The sequence below is a fragment of the Mustelus asterias genome, chromosome 21 (genome assembly GCF_964213995.1).
Source record: "Mustelus asterias chromosome 21, sMusAst1.hap1.1, whole genome shotgun sequence".
In the NCBI taxonomy this organism is placed as follows: domain Eukaryota; kingdom Metazoa; phylum Chordata; class Chondrichthyes; order Carcharhiniformes; family Triakidae; genus Mustelus; species Mustelus asterias.
In genome coordinates this window covers 29,113,427-29,136,188 of record NC_135821.1, presented here as the reverse complement: position 1 = coordinate 29,136,188, position 22,762 = coordinate 29,113,427, and the positions used below count along the sequence as shown (strand labels likewise).

General features: G+C 48.7%; 2 protein-coding genes across 10 annotated transcripts in view; one reads left to right on the top strand and one right to left on the bottom strand.

The window, feature by feature from the left end:
• The window catches only part of fam234b (family with sequence similarity 234 member B), a 78,214-nt gene extending 69,959 nt beyond the window's left edge, over positions 1-8,255 (bottom strand). Inside the window, exon 1 of one of the 3 annotated variants that reach the window (XM_078237651.1) lies at positions 8,024-8,255. In XM_078237651.1, the coding sequence (XP_078093777.1) occupies positions 8,024-8,060 (37 nt within the window). In that variant the 5' untranslated portion in view covers positions 8,061-8,255. Of the gene's footprint in view, positions 1-4,445; positions 4,943-8,023 lie in introns of those variants that run through there. The other 2 variants (XM_078237652.1, XM_078237653.1) reach the window with 2 other exon arrangements.
• Positions 8,256-8,408: 153 nt separating this feature from the next.
• Positions 8,409-22,762, top strand: part of ddx59 (DEAD (Asp-Glu-Ala-Asp) box polypeptide 59) — a 37,230-nt gene continuing 22,876 nt past the window's right edge. For 2 of the 7 annotated variants that reach the window (XM_078237648.1, XM_078237643.1), the window contains exons 1-2: positions 8,409-8,499; positions 18,539-19,332. In XM_078237648.1, the coding sequence (XP_078093774.1) occupies positions 18,631-19,332 (702 nt within the window). In that variant the 5' untranslated portion in view covers positions 8,409-8,499; positions 18,539-18,630. Of the gene's footprint in view, positions 8,652-15,417; positions 15,457-18,538; positions 19,333-22,762 lie in introns of those variants that run through there. The other 5 variants (XM_078237650.1, XM_078237644.1, XM_078237645.1 and 2 more) reach the window with 4 other exon arrangements.

The following is a 22,762-nucleotide window of genomic DNA, read 5'->3' as shown; positions in this document are numbered from 1 at the left end:
TTAGAAAACTAAGATTGTGATTTGATTGAAACCTTTAAGATATTGAAGTGTATTGACAGGTTGGATATGGAGAAGATGTTTCCTCTTGTGGGAGAATCTAGAACTAGCGGGGAAGGCGGGGGGGGGGGGGGGGAAGGTGGGGTCACTGTTTAAAAATAAGGGGCTGCTCAGTTAAGACAGAGATGAGGAGAATTTCTTTTCTCTCTGAGGGTCATGAGTCTCTGGAACTCTCTTCCTCAAAAGGCAGTGGAAACAGAGTCTTTGAATATTTTTATGGCAGAGCCAGATAGATTCTTGATTCACAAAGGGGTGAAAGGTTATCAGGGGGTAGGCAATAATGTGGGGTTTAGGTTGTAATCAGATCAGCCACGATCTTATTGAATGGCGGAGCAGGCTTGAGGGCCCGAGTGGCCTACTCCTGCTCCTAATTCGTATGTTTGTTAGTAGCTACCTTATTATAACACGATTTTCTATCATTTCAGTTTCCTCCCTCACACCTCATTCCTTGCTCACAAGTTAGATGATTTTCTCCTTGGCATTTTCCGAAATCCATTGTATGCGACATGGAATCATAGAAACCCTACACTGCAGAAAGAGGTCATTCGGCCCATCGAGTTTGCACCGACCACAATCCCACCCAGGCCCTATCCCCGTAACTCCACGTATTGACCCTGATAATCCCCCTGACAATAAGGAGCAAGTGAGAAAGGCCAATCAACCTGATCTGCACATCTTAGGACTTGGATAACTTTTGTGATGCAATGGATCAGTTTACTTAGCTGTTCATAGGCGCAGACAGCATAGCACAGAGAGAGACTGTTCATCCCCTCGAGTCTGTCCTGGCTCTTTCAAATCTGCTTAGTCCCTTTCCTCATACTCTGCAGCTTTCTCTCTTCCAAGTATTTATCTTATTCCCTTTTGAATGCTACTGTTGAATTTACCCCATCAGACAGTATCCATCACTCCAGTAGGCAGTGAATGCCACGTCCTAATCACTTGTGACATAGGTTTTCCCAATGTTGTCTTTGCGTATTTTGCTAATCACTTGAAATTTGATTATCGACTTTACGGCTATTTAAAAAAATCTGCATGTCTACAGCTCCGCAGCATATCCTCAAAATGATGCACCATCAATCAAGCAAAGACTAGTTTTTATGCAAGAACAAATAGGCTTTTATTCACAAAAGACTTGGAGCACACCCATGCTGATGAACTGGTCCGGTGACTGAGGCAGGGGGGTGGGGAGCAGTCACCTTTGTACCTGGACCAGGGGGGGAGGAGTCTCAGGCAGGGCCGGCAGGGGCATGCCCAGGCATGTCACACACACAGGCAATAGGCTTAACAGTGGTTTACCATATTCACCCCCTGCTTTTAAAAAAGAGTCCGGCGGGGGTGAGGTGGGTGGAACGATATTTACAGAATTACAAATTTACAAATTCAGTCTCTCTGGGGGTTTGATCTGCCGCTGTGACCGCCGTAGTGCCGGTTGTGGTGTCGGTTCTGGTGGCCGTGGTGTTGGTTCAGGCGCCAGGCCGTAGTTGCTCGAGTCGTCTGTAGTCCCTTCCGATTGTCGGGCGCGTGGTGGCGGCTCTGGGGCTCAGGCATGCTGTATACGGGGGTTGGGGGTGTGAGGTTGTGGGTCGTCGTGGTCCCTGGGGCACCTGCGGGTGCCAGGTCTCGAATGGAGACCGTGTCCTCCCGCCCGTTGGGGTACGCCACATAGGCATATTGGGGGTTGGCGTGGAGGAGCTGGACCCTTTCGACCAGGGGGACCGACTTATGGGTCCTCACGTGCTTCCGGAGCAGGACAGGGCCTGGGGACGTCAGCCACGACGGTAGTGAGGTCCCCGAGGAGGACTTCATGGGGAAAACAAACATCCTTTCATGAGGGGTAGCATTGGTAGCTGTGCAAAGGAGTGATCTAATCGAGTGCAGTGCATCAGGGAGGACCTCTTGCCAGCAGGTGACTGGAAGACCTTTAGACCTCAGAGCTAGTAAAACGGCCTTCCAGACTGTCGCGTTCTCCCTCTCTACCTGTCCATTCCCCTTGGGGTTGTAGCTGGTGGTCCTACTCGAGGCGATGCCTTTGGAGATCAGGTACTGTCGCAGCTCATCACTCATAAAGGAGGATCCCCGGTCGCTATGGATATAGCTAGGGAAACCAAACAGGGTGAAAAGGCTGTGCTGGGCCCTGACGACCGTGGCCGTGGTCATATCCGGGCGGGGAATAGCGAAGGGGAAACGTGAATATTCGTCAATGACGTTAAGGAAGTATATGTTGCGGTCAGAAGAGGGGCGGAGGCCTTTGAAGTCGACGCTTAGGCATTCGAAAGGGCGGGTGGCCTTTATGAGGTGTGCTCTGTCTGGCCGATAGAAGTGCAGCTTGCACTCTGCGCAGACCTGGCAGTGTCTGGTTATAGACCTGACTTCCTCAATGGAGTAGGGCAGGTTACGGGCTTTAATGAAGTGAAAAAACCTGGTGACTCCCAGGTGGCAGAGGTCGTTGTGGAGAGTCTGCAATTGGTCTATTTGTGCGCTGGCACATATTCCCCGGGACAGGGCATCTGGGGGCTCATTGAGCTTCCCGGGCCGGTATAAGATGTCGTAATTGTAGGTGGAAAGCTCGATTCTCCACCTCAATATTTTATCATTTTTGATCTTGCCCCGCTGCGTGTTGTTAAACATGAATGCAACTGACCGTTGGTCCGTGAGTAGGGTGAATCGTTTACCAGCTAAGTAGTGGCGCCAGTGCCGTACAGCTTCCACTATGGATTGGGCCTCCTCGACAGAGGAGTGTCGCATTTCAGGGCCTTGGAGGGTTCGTGAGAAGGCGGCCACGGGTCTGCCCGCCTGGTTAAGGGTGGCGGCTAGGGCAAAGTCAGACGCATCGCTCTCTGCCTGGAACGGGACGGATTCGTCTACAGTGTGCATCGTGGCCTTCGCAATGTCGACTTTGATGCGGTCAAAAGCCAGGCAGGCCTCTGCCGTCAGGGGAAAAGAGGTGGATTTGATGAGCGGACGGGCTTTATCCGCATAATTGGGGACCCACTGGGCGTAATACGAGAAGAAGCCCAGGCATCTCCTCAGTGCTTTGAGGCTGGTGGGGAGGGGAAGTTCCAGGAGGGGACGCATGCGGTCGGGATCGGGACCGATGACCCCGTTTTCCACAACACAACCAAGGATGGCGAGGCGGCGTGTGCGGAATACGTACTTCTCCTTATTATAGGTCAGATTTAGGAGTGTGGCGGTGTGGAGGAATGTGTGGAGGTTGGCGTCATGGTCCTGCTGATCATGGCCACAGATGGTGATGTTATCCAGGTACGGGAAGGTGGCCCGCAGCCCGTTCTGGTCTACCATTCGGTCCATCTCACGCTGGAAAACCTAGACCCCGTTGGTGACGCGAAGGGGACCCTAAGGAAGTGATAGAGGCGGTCATCCGCCTCGAAGGCAGTATATTGGCGGTCTTCCGGGCGGATAGGGGGCTGGTGGTATGCAGATTTTAAGTCGATGGTGGAGAACACCCGATATTGCGCAATCTGATCAACCATGTCAGATATGCGGGGGAGGGGGTACGTGTCCAGCTGCGTGTAGTGGTTAATGGTCTGACTGTAGTCAATGACCATGCGATGTTTCTCACCAGTCTTAACAACTACTACTTGGACTCCCCAGGGGCTGGTACTGGCCTCAATGATCCCCTCCCCTAGGAGCCATTGTACTTCGGACCTGATAAAAGCCCTGTCTCCAGCACTGTACCGTCTGCTCTTGGTGGCGATGGGCTTGCAGTCGGGGGTGAGATTTTCAAACAGTGAGGGAGGGGCGACTTTAAGGGTCGAGAGGCTGCAGGTGGTGCTTGGTGGGCGATCTAAAAACTGCTGATTGCAAACAGAGAGCGGGGGAAAAGGCCCATTATACTCCATGGTGACGCTCTTAAGGTGACACAGGAAATCTAGCCCCAGGAGTACGGCAGCGCAGAGTTGTGGTAGCACGAGGAGCCTGAAGTTTTTGTACACTGTGCCCCGTACAGTCAGGGTCGCCACACAGTACCCGAGGACATCCACCGAGTGGGACTTTGAAGCCATGGAGATCGTTTGCTTCACTGGCAGTACTGAAAGGGCGTAGCGACTCACTGTGTTAGGGTGGATAAAGCTCTCCGTACTCCCACAGTCAAATAAACAGTTTGTAGTGCGACTGTTTACCTCGATGTCCATCATGGACCTGGCGGGTTGGTGAGGCCTGGATTGGTCCAGCGTAACCGAAGCCACCGTTGGATTTTGCGACGCAGCTGACGGCCTCCAAGATGGCGGCCCACACGGCTCACACGCGGCTGAAGGCATCCAAGATGGTGGCCCGCACGGCTCACACGCGGCTACCGGCGCCCAAGATGGCGGCCCCCGTGGCTCACACGCGGCGCTACTGGGCTTGGAGGTCAACTTTGCCCTGCATACCTTCGCGTAATGGCCCTTCTTTCTACACCCGGAGCAGATCGCATCCTTCGCCGGGCAGCGTTGTCGGGGGTGCTTCCCCAGGCCGCAGAAGTAGCACTTCGGGCCTCCAGAGACTGCCGGGTCATTGGTGGGACGTGGCGTGGCGTAGGCCTGCGGCCCTCCCGAGTACAGAGGTGGCGGCGACTGCGGCGTCCACGATGCGCCCTCGTGGTCGGGGGTGTAGGCCTCGAGATTAGGGAAGGCCACCTCTAACGAGTCGGCAAGCACTACAGTCTTTTGTAGATCCAGCCCACCCTGTTCCAGCAGTCGTTGTCGGATATAGTTTGACCTGATACCCGTGACATAGGCATCTCTGATTAAGTCCTCAGTGTTTTGGGCGGCTGTTACGGCCTTGCAATTGCAGGCCCTGCCAAGTGCTCGCAACGCACGCAGGAATTGGTCGCCCGATTCTCCTGGCTGTTGTCTGCGAGTAGCCAGAAGATGTCTGGCGCAGATTACATTAGTCTGTTTGTTGTACTGGCCTTTTAAAAGTTCGATCACATCCTCGTAAGTTTCAGCGTCTCTAATCATCGAGAATACTTGATCGCTTACCCGGGCGTGAAGCACGTGTAGCTTGTCGGTTTCGGTCCGGACGACGGAGGCTGTGAGGAAAGTTTCGAAACATTGCAGCCAGTGATCAAAGCTTTTAGAGGCTCCTACGGCTTGAGGATCCAATTCTAATCTATCGGGTTTTAGTATCTGCTCCATCCCAAAACATTTTGCGAATAAAATTGATGCACCATCAATCAAGCAAAGACTAGCTTGTATGCAAGAACAAATAGGCTTTTATTCGCAAAAGACTTGGAGCACACCCATGCTAATGAACTGGTCCAGCGACTGAGGCAGGGGGGTTGGGAGCAGTCACCTTTATACCTGGACCGGGGGGGGAGGAGTCTCAGGCAGAGCCGGCAGGGGCATACCCAGGCATGTCACACACACACATACACACACACACACACACACACACACACACACAGGCAATAAGCTGAACAGTGGTTTACCACGCAAAATATCAATCAGAACCCATGGATGAACAGGGATAGTCACTGCTTGCTGAAGTCTAGGTCTGAGGTGTTCAAGTCAGGTGACCCTGACCTATACAAGAAAACACAGTAAGAGTTTTAACAACACAAGGTTAAAGTCCAACAGGTTTATTTGGTAGCAAATGTTTGCTACCAAATTTGCTACCAAATAAACCTGTTGGACTTTAACCTGGTGTTGTTAAAACTCTTATTGTGTTTACCCCAGTCCAACGCCGGCATCTCCACATCATGACTATACAAGAAAGCCAGATATGATCTAAGGAGATCCATCAAAGATGCCAAAAGACAGTACCAGACCAAGCTAGAGTCCCAGGCTAGCCACATGGACCCCCCCGCCGACTATGGCATGGTCTGCAAGACATAACAGACTACAAGATGAAGGCATGTAAAATCGCCGGCTCCAACACACCACTCACTGATGAGCTCAATGCATTCTACGCCCGTTTTGTGCAAGAAATAAGCAAGGGCACGCCCCCCGCCCAGGAAACCTCGAATGAACCTGTGTTTGAGGTCACCATTGCAGCTGTCAGAGCAGCCTTCTCAGAGGTCAATCCATGGAAAGCAATTGGGGCACCCGGACGTGCACTCAGATCCTGCGTGGAGCAGCTGGCGGGGGTATTCACAGACATCTTCAACCTCTCTTTACAACAATCTAAGGTCCCTATCTGCTTCAAGAAGATGACCATCATCCAGTACCTAAGAAAAGCCAAGCAGCGTGCCTTAATGACTATCATCCGGTGGCTCTGACATCCATCATTATGAAGTGCTTCAAAAGGTTAGTCGTGGCATGAATAAATTCCCACCTCCCGGACTGCCTGGATCCACTACAGTTCGCCTACCACCGCAACAGATCCACAGCAGATGCCATCTCCCTGGCCCTGCACTCAACCCTGGAACACCTAGATAACAAGGACATCTATGTCAGACTCCTATTTACTGACGACAGCTCAGCCTTCAGCACCATTATTCTGACAAAACCCATCTCGAAACTCCATGGCCTGGGGCTCGGCACCTCCCTCTGCGGCTGGATCCTGAACTTTCTAACTCACAGACCATAATCAATAAGGATAGGCAACAATACCTCCTCCACAATCACCCTCAACACCGGTGCCCCACAAGGCTGTGTTCTCAGCCCCTTACTATACTCCGTATACACCTATGACTCTATGGCCAAATTCCCCTCCAACTCAACTTTCAAGTTTGCTGACGACACCACATAGTGGGTCAGACCTCAAACAATGACGAGACAGGAATGAGAATCTGGTGAACTGATGCGACGACAATAATCGCTCCCTCAATGTCAACAAAACAAAGGAGATTGTTGAAGCATAGTGGAGAACATGTCCCTGTCTACATCAACGGGGATGAAGTAGAAATGGTCGAAAGCTTCAAGTTTTTAGATGTCCAGATCACCAACAACCTGTCCTGGTCCCTGCATGCCGACACTATGGTTAAGAAAGCCCACCAATGCCTCTACTTTCTCAGAAGACTAAGGAAATTTGGCATGTCAGCTATGACTCTCACCAGCTTTTACAGATGCACCGTAGAAAACATCCTTTCTGGTTGTGTCACAGCTTGGTATGGCTCCTGCTCTGCCAAAGACCGCAAGAAACTACAAAAGGTCGTAAATGTAGCCCAATCCAACACGCAAACCAGCCTCCCATCCATTGACTCTGTCTACACTTCCTGCTGCCTCAGAAGCAGCCAGCATAATTGAGCACCCTGGACATTCTCTCTTAATAAGAACATAAGAACATAAGGAATAGGAGCAGGAGTAGACCATCTAGCCCCTCGAGCCTGCCCGCCGTTCAATAAGATCATGGCTGATCTGAAGTGAATCAGTTCCACTTACCCGCCTGCTCCCCATAACCCTTAATTCCCCTAACGATCAGAAATCCATCTATCCGTGACTTAAACATATTCAACGAGGTAGCCTCCACCACTTCAGTGGGCAGAGAATTCCAGAGATTCACCACCCTCTGAGAGAAGAAGTTCCTCCTCAACTCTGTCCTAAACTGACCCCCCTTTATTTTGAGGCTGTGCCCTCTAGTTCTGGTTCTTCCACCTTCTTCTGTTGGGAAAAAGATACAAAAGTCTGAGATCACGTACCAAGAACAGCTTCTTCCCTGCTGCCATCAGACTTTTGAATGGACCTACCTCGCATTCAGTTGATCTTTCTCTGCACCCTAGCTATGACTGTAACACTACATTCTGCACTCTCCCATTTCCTTCTCTATGCTTTGCCTGTACAGCACGCAAGAATCAATACTTTTCACTGCATACTAATACTTATAACAAAAATAAATCAAATCAACCCAGCATTTTGTGTTTCAAATATATAACATAAAAATAAAGGCAGGTCAAAGGAGTGGAAAGGTAAATAAATCTGTATGCTGGGGTAGAATGTTGAAGGTGAGGTAAACATTTAATGCAATGGGTTGAACAGAGATGCCATGTTAGTGTTGACATGTTGACAGCTGATTGCTGCCCACCTACCTGGGAGCTTCAGCGCCCTGGACAGAGCCGCCGCCATCTTGTATCTGCTTGATGCGCCTGCGCAATACGCGCAGGGACCGCTGGGAGTTGTAGTTCAGTTCTGTTTTTCCGGGATAAACTCCGATCCCTGCTAAAATCCATCAAAGCTAATTCGAATAACCATATCAGGTCATTGCCTTTGTTTCTACATGCCGTCTTCGATTGTACATTTTTTTTAATGCGATTCCCACCCGGATCATTTATCTCCTTGCACACTTTCCAGTGAAAATGTGTGACACCTCGGTTTTTTCCGCTGCGCCTCTCTCTCTCAGATGCCGAGTTGCCTCCGGACCCCATTCCAAGTCGCACCACATTGCCTGAAGGAGAGCCACACTCAATTGGTGACGGGCGAAACAAATCGAGGCGCTCAACGTTCCCCCTTGCGCCCGCTGGTGCTCGGTTTTCCGGACTTGTGGAAGGCGTCCGGAGGCAAATATGTGAGTGTGGCTGCGGAAAGTGGACGGTGACTGGGAAGGAACTGGAGGCCGGGGTCGGTGAGGGACTGGAGGAAATTAAAAGCAAAATGCTTGAGGATGCTGGCATCTGAAACAAAAACAGAAACTGCTGGAAAACCAACGGTAGCACAATGGTTAGCACTGCTGCTTCACAGCTCCAGGGTCCTGCCTCCCGGCTTGGGTCACTGTCTGTGTGGAGTTTGCACATTCTCCTCGTGTCTGCGTGGGTTTCCTCCGGGTGCTCCGGTTTCCGCCCACAGTCCAAAGATGTGCGGGTTAGGTTGATTGGCCATGCTAAAAATTGCCCCTAGTGTCCTGAGATGTGTAGGTTAGAGGGATTAGTGGGTAAATATATAGGGATATGGGGGTAGGGCCTGGGTGGGATTGTGGTCGGTGCAGACTCGATGGGCCGAATGGCCTCTTTCTGTACTGTAAGGTTTCTATGATTTCTATGATTTTCTATGAACTCTGATGAAGAGTCATCCAGACTCGAAACGTTGGCTCTATTCTCTCTCCACAGATGCTGTCAGACCTGCTGAGATTTTCCAGCATTTTCTGTTTTTGGGAGGGGGGGGGGAGGGAATGTTCCCCTACAGACTGAGACGCATACTGGATAGATGTCGGTCTTTCTCTTGTCTTTACGACTACCCGCTTTGTTTAGTCGCTAATTTGACCGCCAATCACTGACTCGGGATTTCATCCGCATTCCTTTTGGATTTGATTTATTATTGTAACATAGAAACTAGAAGTAGGAGGAGGCTATTGGGCCCTTCGAGCCAGCTCCGCCATTCATTTTGATCGTGGCTGATCATCGAATTCAATATCCTGATCCCTCCTTCCCCCCCCCCATATCCCTTGATCCCTCCTTCCCCCCCCCCATATCCCTTGATCCCTTTAGCCCCTAGAGCTATATCTAATTTTTTCTTGAAATCAGACAACGTTTTGGTCTCAACTACTTTCTGTGGTAGTGAATTCCACACATTCACCACCCTCTGGGTGAAGAAATTTCTCCTCACCTCAGTTCTAAAAGGTTTACCCCTTATCCTCAAACTTTGACCCCTAGTTCTGGACTCCCCCACCATCGGGAACATTCTTTCTGAATCTACCCTGTCTAACCCTGTTAGAATTTTATAAGTTTCTGTGAGATCCCTTCTCACTCTTCTAAACTCCAGTGAATATAATGCTAACTGATTTAGTCTCTCATATGACAGACCTGCCATCCCAGGAATCAGCCTGGTAAACCTTCGCTGTACTCCTTCTATAGCAAGGACATCTTTCCTCAGATAAGGACACCTAAACTACACACGATACTCCAGATGTGGCCTCACCAACGCCCTATACAATTGCAGTAAAACAGCCCTATCACTATACTCATCCTCTCACTATGAAGGCCAACATATCATTTGCTTTCTTTACTGCCTGCTGTACCTGCACGCTTACTTTCAGCGACTGAAGCACAAGAACTCCAAAGTCTCTCAATTTACACCCATTCAAGTAATAATCTGTCTTCCTATTATTGCTACCAAAGTGGATAACCTCACATTTATCCACATTATACTGCATTTGCCATGCAGATGCCCACACACACAGCCTGTCCCAATCACGCTGAAGCATCTCTGCATCCTCCACACAGCTCACCCTCCCCCCCCCCCCCCCCAACTTTGTATCATCTGCAAATTTGGAGATAATACATTTAGTTCCCTCTTCCAAATCATTAATATATGATGTGAACAGTTGGGGTCCTAGCCAACTCTTTGCTTCTATCTGCTAACCAGCTTTCTATCCATCTTAAGACATTACTTGCAATCCCATGTGCTTTAACTTTACATAATAGTCTGTTAAAGTAAAGTAAAGGTTTATTTATTAGTCACAAGTAAGGCTTACATTAACACTGCAATCAAGTTACTGTGAAAATCCCCTAGTCGCCACAATCCGGCACCTGTTCGGGTCAATGCACCTAACCAGCACATCTTTCAGAACTGGGAGGAAACAGGAGCACCTGGAGGAAACCCACGCAGACACGGGGAGAACGTGCAAATTCCACAGACAGTGACCCAAGCTGGGGATCGAACCCGGGTCCCTGGTGCTGTGAGGCTGCAGTGCTAACCACTGTGCCACCGTGCCGCAGTTATGTGAGACCTTGTCAAAAGTCTTCTGAAAGTCTGAATAAACCACATCCACTGGTTCTCCTCGGTCAACTCTACTGGTTACATCCTCAAAAAATTCCAATAGATTTGTCAAGCATGATTTCCCTTTTGTAAATCCATGCTGACTTTGTCTGATTATACCGCTGCCTTCCAAATGCTGAGTTATGAAATCCTTGATAATAGACTCTAGCAACTTCCCCAGTACCGACATTAGACTCACTGGTCTATCGTTCCCTGTTTTCTCTCTACCTCCCTTTTTGAATAGCGGGCTTACATTAACCACCCTTCAATCTGTAGAAACTATTCCAGAGTCCAAAGAATTTTGGAAAATAACCACCAATGGATCTACTATTTCGAGGGCCACTTCCTTAAGTACTCTGGGATGCAGGTTACCAGGAGCTGGAGATTTATCCACCTTCAATCCCATCAATTTCCCTAAAACTATTTCTCTACTAATGCTGATTTCCTTCAGCTCCTCAATGAAACATGTTTCTCTCAGCACTTCTGGTACATTATTCATATCTTCTGGTCGCCACACTACCAGAAGGACGTGGAGGCTTTAGAGAGAGTGCAGAGGAGATTTACCAGGATGTTGCCTGGTATGGAAGGGCTTAGTTATGAGGAGAGATTGGGTAAACTGGGGTTGTTCTCACTGGAAAGACGGAGGATGAGGGGAGACTTAATAGAGGTGTATAAAATTATGAAAGGCATAGATAGGGTGAACGGTGGGAAGCTTTTTCCCAGGTCGGTGGTGACGTTCACGAGGGGTCATAGATTCAAGGTGAGGGGGGGGAGGTTTAACACGGATATCAGAAGGACGTACTTTACACAGAGGGTGGTGGGGGCCTGGAATGCGCTGCCGGGCAAGGTGGTGGAGGCGGACACACTGGGAACGTTTAAGACTTATCTAGATAGCCACATGAACTGAGTGGGAATGGAGGGATACAAAAGAATGGTCTAGTTTGGACCAGGGAGCGGCGCGGGCTTGGAGGGCCGAAGGGCCTGTTCCTGTGCTGTATTGCTCTTTGTTCTTCCTTTGTGAAGACTGAAGCAAAATATAAATTTAATTCCTCAGCTTCTAACAAGCGTAAGTGAGCCGCGTGATAATGGTGTAATTCCGAGCACACTTGGGATTGTTCTCTTTTGAATTAAACAAAAGTTTGGGGGACAAATGTTTTCTGCTCCGTTCCCCAACACCGTGACCAATCAGAATTGACTTGCCAACCAACCAGTATCTTTTCCTCAAACGGTATGAATCAGTACATCCTTTCAAATTTTGCATTTTACGTCAGTCCTGATGACGTGGCTTCAATGCCACGTCTCTATCAGCGATACTCAAGTTCTGCACGATCTAGTGACTATTTATAATTCTCTAGTCCTACAAAGAACAATACAGCACAGGAACAGGCCCTTCGGCCCTCCAAGCCCATGCCGCTCCCTGGTCCAAACTAGACCATTCTTTTGTATCCCTCCATTCCCACTCCGTTCATATGGCTATCTAGATAAGTCTTAAACGTTCCCAGTGTGTCCGCCTCCACCACCTTGCCTGGCAGCGCATTCCAGGCCCCCACCACCCTCTGTGTAAAATATGTCCTTCTGATATCTGTGTTAAACCTCCCCCGCTTCACCTTGAACCTATGACCCCTCGTGAACGTCACCACCGACCTGGGGAAAAGCTTCCCACTGTTCACCCTATCTATGCCTTTCATAATTTTATACACCTCTATTAAGTCTCCCCTCATCCTCCGTCTTTCCAGAGAGAACAACCCTAGTTTACCCAATCTCTCCTCATAACCAAGCCCCTCCATACCAGGCAACATCCTGGTAAACCTCCTCTGTACTCTCTCCAAAGCCTCCACGTCCTTCTGGTAGTGTGGTGACCAGAACTGGGTGCAGTATTCCAAATGCGGCCGAACCAACGTTCTATACATCTGCAACATCAGATCCCAACTTTTATACTCTATGCCCCGTCCTATAAAGGCAAGCATGTCATTTGCCTTCTTCACCACCTTCTCCACCTGTGACGTCACCTTCAAGGATCTGTAGACTTGTACACCCAGGTCCCTCTGCGTATCTACACCCTTTATGGTTCTGTCATTTATCGTATAGCTCCTCCCTACATTATTTCTACCAAAATGCATCACTTCGCATTTATCAGGATTGAACTCCATCTGCCATTTCTTTGCCCAAATTTCCAGCCTATCTATATCCTTCTGTAGCTTCTGACAATGCTCCTCACTATCTGCAAGTCCTGCCAATTTTGTGTCGTCCGCAAACTTACTGACCACCCCAGTTACACCTTCTTCCAGATCGTTTATATAAATCACAAAGAGCAGAGGTCCCAATACAGAGCCCTGCGGAACACCACTAGTCACAGGCATCCAGCCGGAAAAATACCCTTCCACTACCACCCTCTGTCTTCTGTGACCAAGCCAGTTCTCCACCCATCTAGCCAACTCCCCCTTTATCCCATGAGATCCAACCTTTTTCACCAGCCTACCATGAGGGACTTTGTCAAACGCTTTACTAAAGTCCATATAGACGACATCCACGGCCCTTCCCTCGTCAACCATTCTGGTCACTTCTTCAAAAAACTCCACCAGGTTAGTGAGGCATGACCTCCCTCTCACAAAACCATGCTGACTATCGTTAATGAGCTAATTCCTTTCTAAATGCGCATACATCCTATCTCTAAGAATCTTCTCCAACAACTTCCCGACCACGGACGTCAAGCTCACCGACCTATAATTACCCGGGTTATCCTTCCTACCCTTCTTAAATAACAGGACCACATTAGCTATCCTCCAGTCCTCTGGGACCTCACCTGTGTCCAGTGACGAGACAAAGATTTGCGTCAGAGGCCCAGCGATGTCATCTCTTGTCTCCCTGAGCAGCCTTGGATAGATTCCATCAGGCCCTGGGGATTTGTCAGTCTTTATATTCTCTAACAAACCTAACACTTCCTCCCTTGTAATGGAGATTTTCTCCAACGGTTCAACACTCCCCTCCGAGACACTCCCAGTCAACACATCCCTCTCCTTTGTGAATACCGACGCAAAGTATTCATTTAGGATCTCCCCTACTTCTTTGGGCTCCAAGCATAATTCCCCACTTTTGTCCCTGAGAGGTCCGATTTTTTTCCCTGACAACCCTTTTGTTCCTAACGTATGAATAAAATGCCTTGGGATTCTCCTTAATCCTGTCTGCCAAGGACATTTCGTGACCCCTTTTTGCCCTTCTAATTCCCCGTTTGAGTTCTTTCCTACTTTCTTTGTACTCCTCTAGAGCTCCCTCCGTTTTTAGCTGCCTGGACCTAACATACGCCTCTCTTTTCTTTTTGACCAGTCCCTCAATTTCCCTGGTTATCCACGGTTCTCGAATCCTACCCTTCCTATCCTTCTTTTTTACAGGCACATGCCTGTCCTGCAGCCCTAACAACTGTTCCTTAAAAGACTCCCACATGCCAGATGTGGATTTACCCTCAAACAGCCTCTCCTAATCAAGAGCTGCCAATTTCTGCCTAATCCCACTAAAGTTAGCCTTCCCCCAATCCAACACCTTACCCTTGGGACACCACTCATCCTTTTCCATCACTGTCCTAAAGCTAACAGAATTGTGGTCACTATTTGCCACATGTTCCCCTACCGAAACTTTGAAGACCTGACCGATCTCATTCCCCAGTACTAGGTCCAGTATAGCCCCCTCTCTAGTCGGGCTATCTACATATTGTTCCAAAGAACCCTCCTGTACGCATTTTACAAATTCCTCCCCATTCAGAGTCCCAGCTCTCAGCGATTTCCAGTCTATACCAGGGAAATTGAAGTCTCCCACTACAACAACCCTATTTTTCCTGCACCTATCCAGTATCTCCTGACATATCCGTTCTTCCACTTCCCTTGGGCTGTTGGGGGGCTTGTAGTATACCCCCAACATAGTGACTGCGCCCTTCCTGTTTCTAAGCTCCACCCAGAGTGACTCGTTACACGACCCCTCTGAATTGTCCTCCCTCTGCACCGCTGTAATATACTCTCCAACTAATACTGCTACTCCCCCACCTCTTTTGGCCCCTCCTCTGTCTCGCCTAAAACACTTGTACCCCGGAATATTCAGCTGCCAGTCCTGTCCCTCTTTCAACCAAGTCTCTGTCACCGCAACCACATCCAAATTCCTCGTGAGCATTAAGGCCCTAAGTTTATCTGTCTTACCTGCTACACTCCTTGCATTGAAGTATAAGCACTCCAGACCTCCAGGCCCAGTGAGGTCATCCTCCTCCAGAGTGCTCTTCTTCTTTGCCAGCCTTGTCCCAGCCCCAAGCTCGTCCCCAGCCTCTACACTTGTAGACGTAATATTTTGATCCCCACCCCCCTGCCATACTAGTTTAAACCCCCCCGAACTGCACTAGCAAAACTCCCAGCCAGGATATTCGTGCCCTTCCAACTTAGTTGTGACCCGTCCTTCTTGTACAGGTGCCATCCTCTCCTGAAAACTTCCCATTGATCTAGGAAAATGAAGCCCTCCCTCCTGGACCAGTCCTTTAGCCAAGCATTCAATTGTACTAACTCCCTATTCTTAGCCTCACTGGCACGAGGCATTGGGAGCAGCCCAGAGGTGGCCACCCTGGAGGCCCTACTTTTTAGTCTATTTCCCAACTCCCTGAATTGCTCTCGTAGGATCCCCCTGATCTTCCTATCTACGTCATTTGCACCAATGTGTACAATGACATCCGTTTCTTTATCTTCCCCTTTTAGGATGCCTCCTATCCGCTCGGTGACATCCATTACCCCAGCACCAGGTAGGCAGACTACCATCCTGGAGTCCCGTTCGCACCCACAGAATCGCCTGTCCGTGCCTCTAACCGACGCATCCCCCACCACTATTGCTCTCCTAATCCCTCTCTTTCCTTTCCGGGCCACAGAGCCTGACTCTGTGCCAGTGACCTGGTCACTGTGGCTTACCCCTGGAGAGTCATCCTCCTCCACACTATCCAAAATAATATACTTGTTTTGGAGTGGGACAACCGCAGGTGACCCCACCACTAATTGCTCACTCCCCTCCCCTCTCACACCTGTCGCCGAGCCCTTCCTATTATGAGAGACAGCCACTGGAGTACTCTCTGGTACATTACCCTTCTGACCTTTACTCCTCCTAACTGTGACCCACGTGTCTTCCTCCCGATGCCCCGGTGTAACTAGTTCCCTATAACTCATGTCAATTATTCTCTCATTCTCTCTGACTAGACCAAGGTCAGCAATCTGCAGCTCCAGTTCCGTGACGCGGTCCTTCAGGAGCTGCAGTTCCACGCACCTGGCGCAAATGTGGTCCTCCGGGAGGCTAGGTGTTTCCAGGAACTCCCACATCCCACACCGGAAGCACCGAACTGGCCTATCATTCATAGTTAACCTTATCCTATATAGGTTTGGATAAAAATAACTTACCTTGCCTCGCCCTTTCTGCCTAAGCCCTGTGAGCCAAAGCCCTGACAGCTTTCACCCTGCTTCCCACTCACCTGGTAGCATCCTTCAATCTAAAGAAGTTCAGAAGAATATGGCCTGTACTTAGACAATTTTCTCTCTTACTTCCCCCAGCCTTCCCCCATATCCTCAGATACGGTTCATCCAGTCTGAATGCTGGCCTCGTCAGCAATGCCTATATCCCATAAATGAATTTTAAAAAACCCTCAATCCATACTAGTATATATAACCCAATCCCATGTGCCCTAATTTTATTTACTAATCTCCTGCGTGGGACCTTGTCAAAAGCCTTTTGAAAATCCAAGTACAGGTACACCATGTTCACTGGTTCTCCTTTATAAGTACTAAAAGTAACATCCTCAAAAAACTCCCAAGCTTGTCAAACATGATTTTCCTTTCATAACCCCAGACTGATTCCACCCAAACTTACCATTTCTCATCGTCCAGTTATCACATCCTTTATAATAGATTCTAACATTTTCCCTACCACTGATGTCAGACTAATATGTCTGTAGTTCTCCACTCTCCCTCTTCCTCTCTTCTTAAATAGTGGATTTACATTTGCTACTTTCCAGAATCTATATAGAATTTTCAAAGATATCCACAATGTCGAAAGCCACCTCCTTCCACACTCTGGGATGAAGCTGATCTGGTCCAGGGGATTTATCATCCTTCAATCCAGTTAACTTTTCATGTACTACATCTTTGCTAATATTAATTTCCTATAATTTCTCAGTTTCATAGGAATTAGGAGCAGAAGAAGGCAAATTCAGCCCTTTGAGCCTCCTCTGCCATTCAATCAGATCATGGCTGATCTCTCCCTGGTCTCAAATCCACCTCCCCACCTGTTCCCCACATCCCCTTATCCCTTTTTTTATTAGAAGTATATTTATCTCCTTTCTGAAACCATTCAACGATTCAGAATCCACCACGCTATGGGGCAGCGAATTCCACAAATTTATCACCTCTGTGAGAAGTAGTTCCTCCTTCTCTCAGTTTTAAAGCTACCGCCTCTCAACCTATACCTGTGACCTCTTGTTCGAGATTGCCCCACAAGGGGAACATTTGGTCTACCTTTACTTTATCAATCCCTTTTAAAATTTTATGTAGCTCGATCAGATCTCCTGTCATCCTACTAAACACAGTAAGAAGTTTAACAACACCAGGTTAAAGTCCAACAGGTTTATTTGGTAGCAAAAGCCACACAAGCTTTCGGAGCTGCAAGCCCCTTCTTCAGGTGAGTGGGATCAATCCTACTAAACTCCAGTGAGTATAAACCCAAACTGTTTAATCTTTCCTCACACGGCAACCCTTTCATCTGGTGAATCCCCTCTGAACTGCCTCCAATGCCACCACATCCTTCCTCAAGAAGGAGACCAAAACTGGACACAATAATCCAGATGTGGTCTCACCAACACCCTATACAGTTGAACAACATTTCTCTACTGTTATACTAGAACATAGAACATAGAAAAGCTACAGCACAAACAGGCCCTTCGGCCCACAAGTTGCGCTGAACAATTTCCTTACCTTCTAGGCTCATCGATAACCCTCTATCCATTCCCTTTGCGATAAATGCCAACATCTGATTTGTATTTTTATTACAAGTCCTTTGGTTACCTAGCATTTCTGGGAGGTTTTCTGTATCTTCTTCTGTGTGAGGATAAACGCAAAGTTTACCTCCCTTTCTCCCTCATAATGTACCTTTACTGTTCCTGAACTGTCTCTTTAAAGGCAGCCCATTGTTCCATTAGTTTTATCTGTCATTCTTTGTTTCTGATATACCTGGACCAGATCTGATCTCACCCCACTGGCCATCCTCTAATGATTAAATTACTTGAGATTGCTCTTGGTCCTTTTCCATGGCTAACCTAAACTTTATGATACTATGATCACTGTTTCCTAAATATCCCCGTACTGACAATTGATTCACTTATCCCATCTCATGAAACTACAAAGGGTTGTGAACGTAGCCCAGTCCATCACGCAAACCATCCATCGTTTTGGATCTCACTTTGCTACTTCCAAAATATTAATATGGAAGTTTGAACAAAATTTCAGCATGAGATGGTGACGGGGATAGAATCATAGAATCCCTACAGCGCAGGAGGCTGCCATTCGGCCCATTGAGTCTGCACTGACTCTCTGACAGAGCACTTTACCCAAGCCTACTCTGCCCTATCCCTGTAACCCCAAGCATTTACCTGGTAATCCCCCTGACCTACACATCTTAGGACTGTGGGAGAAAACCCACACAGACATGGGGTGAACGTGCAAACCCCACACAGAGAGTGACACAAACCGGAATCAAACCCGGGTCCCTGGCGCTGTGAGGCAGCAGTGCTAAGACTGAGATGGTGCAGGATCATTGAGCTGAAACATTAACTCTCCTTCTCTCTGCAGATGTGACCTGAGCGTTTTCTGGCTGTGTGAATGTTTCACAGCGGCGGAGTGTGGTGATTGACCTGCAGAGTCTCACTGTCTCTACACGGGCCATGGCCATGTTTGTGCCTCGCTCGCTGAAGGTGAAAAGAGCTGAAGAAAGCGAGGCCCAAGCTGCCAAGAGAAGTAAAGTTGACCTCCGGACCGGGGACATCGAGCAGCCCCGGGGGGCCGGGGGAGATCCTGAGGCTGTTAACAGTCCGGAAGATGAGTCGGAAGAGCCAGTGAAGCAGCTGAGCAAGGAGCAACGTTGGCCAGAGCCCGGGGATCCGGCCTGCTCGGTGTGTGGCCGATATGGGGAGTATATCTGCGACCAGACTGATACGGATGTGTGCAGCCTGGAATGTAAAGCCAAGCACCTCCGGCAGTTAGAGGCAGCGGCAGAGGCTCAAGCCCGGCCTCCTGGGGCCTCAGACAATCTGGTGCCGGTGGAGCCACTAGTCCAGGCTGGCCACTATCTGGAGCATCCATTCATTTCCAGCCTGAGCACCGAGCAGGTGGAGGCCCTGCAACAGCAACTGGGCATCGCTGTGCGGGGCCCCGCCATCAAGCCCATCGTAGAGTTTGAGCACTGTGGCTTACCCGACACCCTGAACACAAACCTGGCAAGGCTGGGCTACCATAGCCCCACCCCGGTACAGATGCAGATGCTGCCGCAGGGCCTGGCAGGGAAAGACATCCTGGCAGCGGCGGATACCGGCTCGGGGAAAACTGCAGCCTTTCTGCTCCCCGTCACCATGACAGCACTGCGGGAGGTGAGGAGAGGGGCTGGGGAAGGGGCATGGCCAACAGAGGATAAGGGGCAAGGCTGAGGAGGACGGGCTGGAGAGGGGGGCAAGGGGCGGGGCTGGAAGGGACAAGGGGTAGGGAGGCTGGAGGGGGCACGTCATAGGGAGTCTGGAGGAGGGGGAGAGGTGCGGCTGGAGGAGGGGAAGTAGCGGGTTGGAGAAGAGGATGGGCAGCGCTAGAGGAGCAAGCCACATTGGAACAATTGTGCATCTCTGAATTGTCCCCATCAGCAAAAGTACTAAAGCACCTTGCACATCATTCTTGATAAATATCCACAGTTTGATTTGTTTTGGAGTGAGTTCTGATCTTCAAACACTGGTCTGAAAGAGCAGTCGAAGCAGACTCAATAGTAACTTTCAAAAGGGAATTGTGTAAATACTTGCAAAGGAAAGATTTCAGGGCAATGAGCACTTTCAAAGAGCGAGAATGAATAGAGTGGGCTGAACCACTTAGGGCCTAATGTCTGATTCTATGAACTAATGTGAGGTAAAACATGTATAGAATCATGGTTTGGTCGCACATAAAGCACAATATGATCTCCACATTCCAAAAGCGATCCAGAAGCACTGGAGAAGGTGGAATAAAAGATTTGCAAGGATGATACCAGAACTGAGGTTAGAATTATCAGGAAACAGTTTGATTAGAAAGAAGATGTTTTATTTGTGGAGGAGTCCAAAACTAAGCGGACCATAAATATAAGATAGTCACTAATAAATCCAGTACGATATCTCGACCCAGAGTCTGGGTAGAATGTGGAACTTGCAACGACACAGAGTATTTGAGGTGAACAGCATTGATGCATTTAAGTGAAATCAAGATAAACATACGAGGGAGAAAGGAAGAGAAGAATGTGTCGGTAGTGGGTGGAGGATGAACACTGGAATAGACCTGTGAAGTTGTGTTCAATATTTCTGGGTGGGAGGTTAGAAGAGTGCGCAGTAATCTGCAGGTGATTTCCTTGCCCATGCTTGACCTAATGTTTAAGGGGCTTTTAGATAAGCAAATGAATATCCAAGGAATAGAGGGATATGGACCAAGGGCAGGCAGAAGGGATTAGTTTAATTTGCTGTCATGTTCGGCACAATATCGTGGGCCAGAGAGCCTGTTCCTGTGCTGTATTGTTCTATAATGTCATAAACCTTCATGGGGACCAGAGTTAATGTTGAGGACTCCCAGGGCAACTCCCTCCCAACTGTATACCATCATCTCTGCTGGGTCTGTCCAACTGTGTACCATCATCTCTGCTGGGTCTGTCCAACTGTGTACCATCATCTCTGCTGGGTCTGTCCAACTGTATACCATCATCTCTGCTGGGTCTGTCCAACTGTATACCATCATCTCTGCTGGGTCTGTCCAACTGTATACCATCATCTCTGCTGGGTCTGTCCAACTGTGTACCATCATCTCTGCTGGGTCTGTCCAACTGTATACCATCATCTCTGCTGGGTCTGTCCAACTGTATACCATCATCTCTGCTGGGTCTGTCCAACTGTATACCATCATCTCTGCTGGGTCTGTCCAACTGTGTACCATCATCTCTGCTGGGTCTGTCCAACTGTGTACCATCATCTCTGCTGGGTCTGTCCAACTGTATACCATCATCTCTGCTGGGTCTGTCCAACTGTATACCATCATCTCTGCTGGGTCTGTCCAACTGTATACCATCATCTCTGCTGGGTCTGTCCTGCTCGTGGAACAGGACATTCCCAGGGATGGTGATCATGGTGTCTGGGACATTATCTGTAAGGTATGATTCTGTAAGGGTATGGCTATGTCAGGCTGCTGCACCTAACCAGCACGTCTTCCGGACTGTGGGAGGAAACCGGAACACCCGGAAGAAACCCATGCAGACGCGGGGAGAATGTGCACCATCCTGACTTATTCCTTCACTATCACTGGGTCAAAATACAGGAACTTCCTTCCAAACTCCGGGATTCCAGTTTCCTCTCACAGTCCGAAAGATGTGCTGGTTAGGTGTATTGGCCATGCTAAGTTCTCCCTCAGTGTACCCAAACAGGTGCCAGAGTGTGGTGACTAGGGAAGTTTCACAGTAATTTCATTGCAGTGTGATCACAAGTATCACAAGTAATCACAAGTGTACTAAATAAGCTTCATAAAACTAAACGAACAGCACTGTGGCTGGAGCAGTTCAAGAAGTTTCACAACACCAGCTTAAAGTCCAACAGGTTTATTTGGAACCACGAGCTTTCGGAGTGTTGTTCCTTCATCAGGTGAGTCAAGGAGCAGCGCTCCAAAAGCTCGTGATTCCAATTAAACCTGTTGGACTTTAACCTGGTATTGTGAGACTTCTTACTGTGCCCACCCCAGTCCAACACCGGCATCTCCACATCACAGTTCGGAAAGGCAGCTCACCACCCGCTTCTCAAGGGCAATTAGGGACGGGCAATAAAAGCTGGCTTAGCCAATGAGGCACACATACCATGAACAAATTTTTTAAAAAGTTGTACTCCCTATCCCTTACTCCATAGTCCTACATTTCTTTCCCTTCATTTCCTTCAGGATGGCACAGTGGCACAGTGGTTAGCACTGCTGCCCCACAGCGCCAGGGACCCAGGTTCGATTCCCGGCTTGGGTCACTGTCTGTGTGTGTGAAGTCTGCACGTTCTCCCTGTGTCTGTGTGGGTTTCCTCCGGGTGCTCCAGTTTCCTCACACAGTCCAAAGATGTGCGGGTTAGGTGCATTGGCCATGCTAAATTCTCCCTCAGTGTACCCGAACAGGCGCTGGAGTGGCGACGAGGGGATTTTCACAGTAACTTGCAGTGTTAATGTAAGCCTACTTGTGACTAATAAATAAACGTTAACTTTACTTCTGCAGTTCTTTTTGAGAATCACACTCAAATCCACCTCCCTTTTTAGGCAATGCATTCCAGATTGTAACCACTCTTGTGTGTTTTTTTTAAAAACAGCTTTTTCCCATGCTGCCTTTGTTTCTTTTCTAATCGCTATAAATTGGTCCTCTTTGCTTCTCAATCCTGCTGCCAATGCAAATAATTTCTCTCTATCTACTCTGACTAGACCCTTCATGAATTGGAACACCTCTTTCCATCCTGCTCTTCCCAAAGGAGGACAATTCCAGTTTGTCCAGGCTATCCGCACAACTGAAGTTGTGACGTCATCCCAGGAAAAGTTTTCGTGAATCTTTCTTGACCCTTTCTAAAGCAGTCACCCTCCTTCCTAAAATGCAGTCCCAGAATTGTGGCAAACCAGTGTTTTATAAAGGTGTGTTGTGATGTTCAAGATATGAGACACAAAAAATAGTGGGAATTAAAAGTTGTTCTGCTACAAGAAGATCCAGATTTAATTGGACAACAGCAATTTAGCTGTAAATTAGGGAGGAATATGAATATCCATTGTTTGGAGTATTTGTAGGCGGAC